Here is a 3,203-nt window from a genome sequence, read left to right as displayed (position 1 = left end):
AGTCTGTTCCTGAAGGATGGCACCTCGGGGAAGGGACCCAGGCTGGAGCAGTTTGTGAAGAACTGCAGCCTGTGGGAAGGACTCACATTGGAGAAATTCATGGAGAACTGTCTCTCGTGGGAGGGACCCCACGCTGGAGCAGGAGCAGAGTGTGAGGAGTCCTCCTCCTGAGGAGGAAGGAGCGGCAGAAACAACGTGTGATGAACTGACCACAACACCCATTCCCCATCCCCCTGCACCGCTCGGGGGGAGGTGGGAGAGAAATCGGGACTGAAGTTGAGCCCAGGAAGAAGGGAGGGGTGAGAGGAAGGCGTTTTAGGATTTGACTTGATTTCTCATTATCGTACTCTGACTTTGATTGGTGATAAATTAAACCAATGTCCCCAAGTCGAGTCTGTTTTCCCGAGATGGTAATTGGTGAGTGATCTCTCCCTGTCCTTATCTCTCCCATGAGCCTTTTGTAATATCTTCTCTCCCCTGTCCAGCTCAGGAGGGGAGTGATAGAGCAGCTTTGGTGGGCACCTGATGTCCAGCCAAGGTCAACCCACCACAATCAGCACCCTCCTGTATGACAGTCATTTATGCATCAGATGGGCTAAAATAATTTGGAAACCTGAAAATATGACATAACAAAATCTGATGAGGGAAACTGAAGGCAAGATGAAGTATTTCAGGTTGAACAGACCTAAGCTGTCCAACCTTCTATGCATGTGATACTTCAAGCTAGACTTTTGGCGATTCATTAGAAGAAATTATTATGTTTTTGTTTAAGGTACTCTCCAAATCCAAGGAACAGTGCTCGGAACTATTTAGACAAAAAGAACAAACATAGTAGCAAATATCTTCCGAACTGACAATGTATTAGAAATGGGTGACCCCCAAAGCTGTTTGGAATTGCAGAGACCTCATCTATTATCCTTTCTCATAGCATCAAGCACAGCTTCTTACCTGAATTCATCCTGTTAATACTTCCTCCCAAACCAGATGCCTTCCCAGGGAATCCAGAACTGGGCCAGGGATTAGACGGAACAGACTCTTTGTTTGAAGTGGAGACTATGCCACTCCTTGTGCTTATTCCTATTGCAGAATGCAAAAATTACCATGCTGAAATCTCTGTTGTTACACAGGCTTGCATTCATTCCACCTGATGCACAACCTTAGAGCAGATGTCCAGTTCAGTGAATTTAACCAAAACCTTTTTGCTCTTAACATGGCTCTGGGTTAGTTCCTACCCTCTCATAAAGCAATGCTATGACTAGGCCCTAGTCCTGCAACAATAATAGTCTTAAGTAGTTCCACTAGCATCAATGGCTGCTTATGTCAAGGGACGGGATCCTTACATGAAGGCCACAAATGTTCTCAAGTCACAGGAGGTGAAGCTTGCTACCTAACTGAAATCTCTGCTTTGTGTCAAACATGGCATTTTACAGCTTTTAGCCTGACAGTGACCAGATAACCTGAGAGTCAATTATGGTAGATTACATTTGTCATAATACTGTACTCTTCTTCGGTGTACCTACTGAAACCACAGATTGTGCACACAGTTTGCAATGGAGTTCATATGTCACATATTATTTGTATTTAATATACATCCCATATTTAAACAGGGTACCTAACACGCAAGGATGCGCTCACAATTCATGGTAAAGCAAAAGGAGGCTTGCAATCAATGTGTTTTACAACCTTCTCTAGTAATACAACTTTTAGCTACCAAAACTCTACTATAGTTATCCAATTTGGGTCACCGACGTTAATTGTTTCAGGAAAAAAGACTGAGTTTACCATCACAATACCTTCTAGTTTACTTAATTAATTTTGAAGTATTAGTACTACAAGTGAATGAACAGCTAACACTGCCTTTATAAACAGAAATTATGAAAGAGGATACATTTATTTTCAGCTCATTTTAAATACAGACAGATATGCTGCCCACCTCCTGTACTTTATTCTGCCCCAGTGCTGGTTTCAGTACAGCAGAGGTTAACATGAAGATAGGCATGCAATTTCTCGATAGAGTCATGCATTTGTATTCCATTTAACTCCAAACTACAGCACAGTATACTCACACTATTAGTTAGCTTCTATTGTTCATGGTATTATATACTCATGAGGTAAATGTAAGGCACTTTCTTTTCCAGTCTAGAAGACCAGCCTCATCCTTCTTAGGGAAACAGGGTGTAGCCTGGCACATTAACCAACATTTTCTAACACACTTCAAAGTATAAAAGAGTATCCAGCAGAAGGAATAAGTACCAATAATTCTGTCCCCTTCTTGTAACCAGGATTTATCTCAGCTGTTAGACTGCTAGAATGTAGTTTGTATCATGGCCATCTACACTAGCAAAGGTCTTGCTCTCCTCATTTTCTTTAAGCAGTAACCCCACTCCTCAAGCTCAAAGGATAAAGCCTAAATGTACCAATGACTATTTCATACTGCTGTTGGAATAAGAGGAAGAAAAAGATATAAGCATTTTTTACTAACCAGGTAGATACCTAGAATGTCTCAAGTAGTGCTGCTTTGCTGCAGAAACTCGCAATGTGGGAGTGTCCTCACGTGGAAAGGTCGCATGGGAAGGTGCACTGCAGCCAGAACCTACAGCATCCGAAGGCTTCAGGTCCAAAATGCTTTCAAATCTATAACCCAAAAATTGCTACACTTAGTTCAATTCTTATAGCATATGTTTATCCACAGTTGTCCTTCTCATTTCCTTCCCATCTCCAGGAATCATTTCCTCATACTGTGTTTGCTACAGCATAAACACAGAGAACAGGGAATATTTTCAGCCTGAAACCATACAAGTAACCCTGAAAATCAGATTTGTGCTTCTAGTTCCCTTATATATTTCCTTTGAAGTTTTTATAAATCAATCAGTAAGTTTTCTCTACTGTGTATGATCCATGGAAACTGCAGTTTAAAGTCACCAAAAACATTTTATATGCATGAAACATGTCAAAACGGTTCATACATGAAAATTAATTCAAAGATTAACTTGGGAAAACTTAAGCTAAGCATCATTTTCAGTGGGGAAAAATGAACAAGGAATTGTACAGAGGATGCATTGTCCATCAGAAAAGGTGTCTGAAATTCACAGTTCAGCATTCAAAAAGCAGCCAAGCCAAAGCAGGAGAGAAACAAGCTGCATGCCCTTTACTGGCCTGGATATATGTTTCTAGATCCACAGAAAGCATAAAGAGCAACATTA

General features: G+C 41.2%; 1 protein-coding gene across 1 annotated transcript in view; it reads right to left on the bottom strand.

The window, feature by feature from the left end:
- ICK (intestinal cell (MAK-like) kinase) overlaps nt 1–3,203 on the bottom strand; it is a 19,523-nt gene that overhangs the window by 2,699 nt on the left and 13,621 nt on the right. Inside the window, exons 10-11 of the mRNA XM_010284966.1 lie at nt 2,483–2,634; nt 939–1,077 (exon numbers count right to left, since the gene is read on the bottom strand). Of these exons, the coding sequence (XP_010283268.1) occupies nt 939–1,077; nt 2,483–2,634 (291 nt within the window). The remainder of the gene's footprint in view (nt 1–938; nt 1,078–2,482; nt 2,635–3,203) is intronic.

Source organism: Phaethon lepturus, unplaced genomic scaffold, assembly GCF_000687285.1.
Source record: "Phaethon lepturus isolate BGI_N335 unplaced genomic scaffold, ASM68728v1 scaffold16884, whole genome shotgun sequence".
NCBI classification, from domain to species: domain Eukaryota; kingdom Metazoa; phylum Chordata; class Aves; order Phaethontiformes; family Phaethontidae; genus Phaethon; species Phaethon lepturus.
This window is presented reverse-complemented; position numbering and strand designations above follow the sequence as displayed.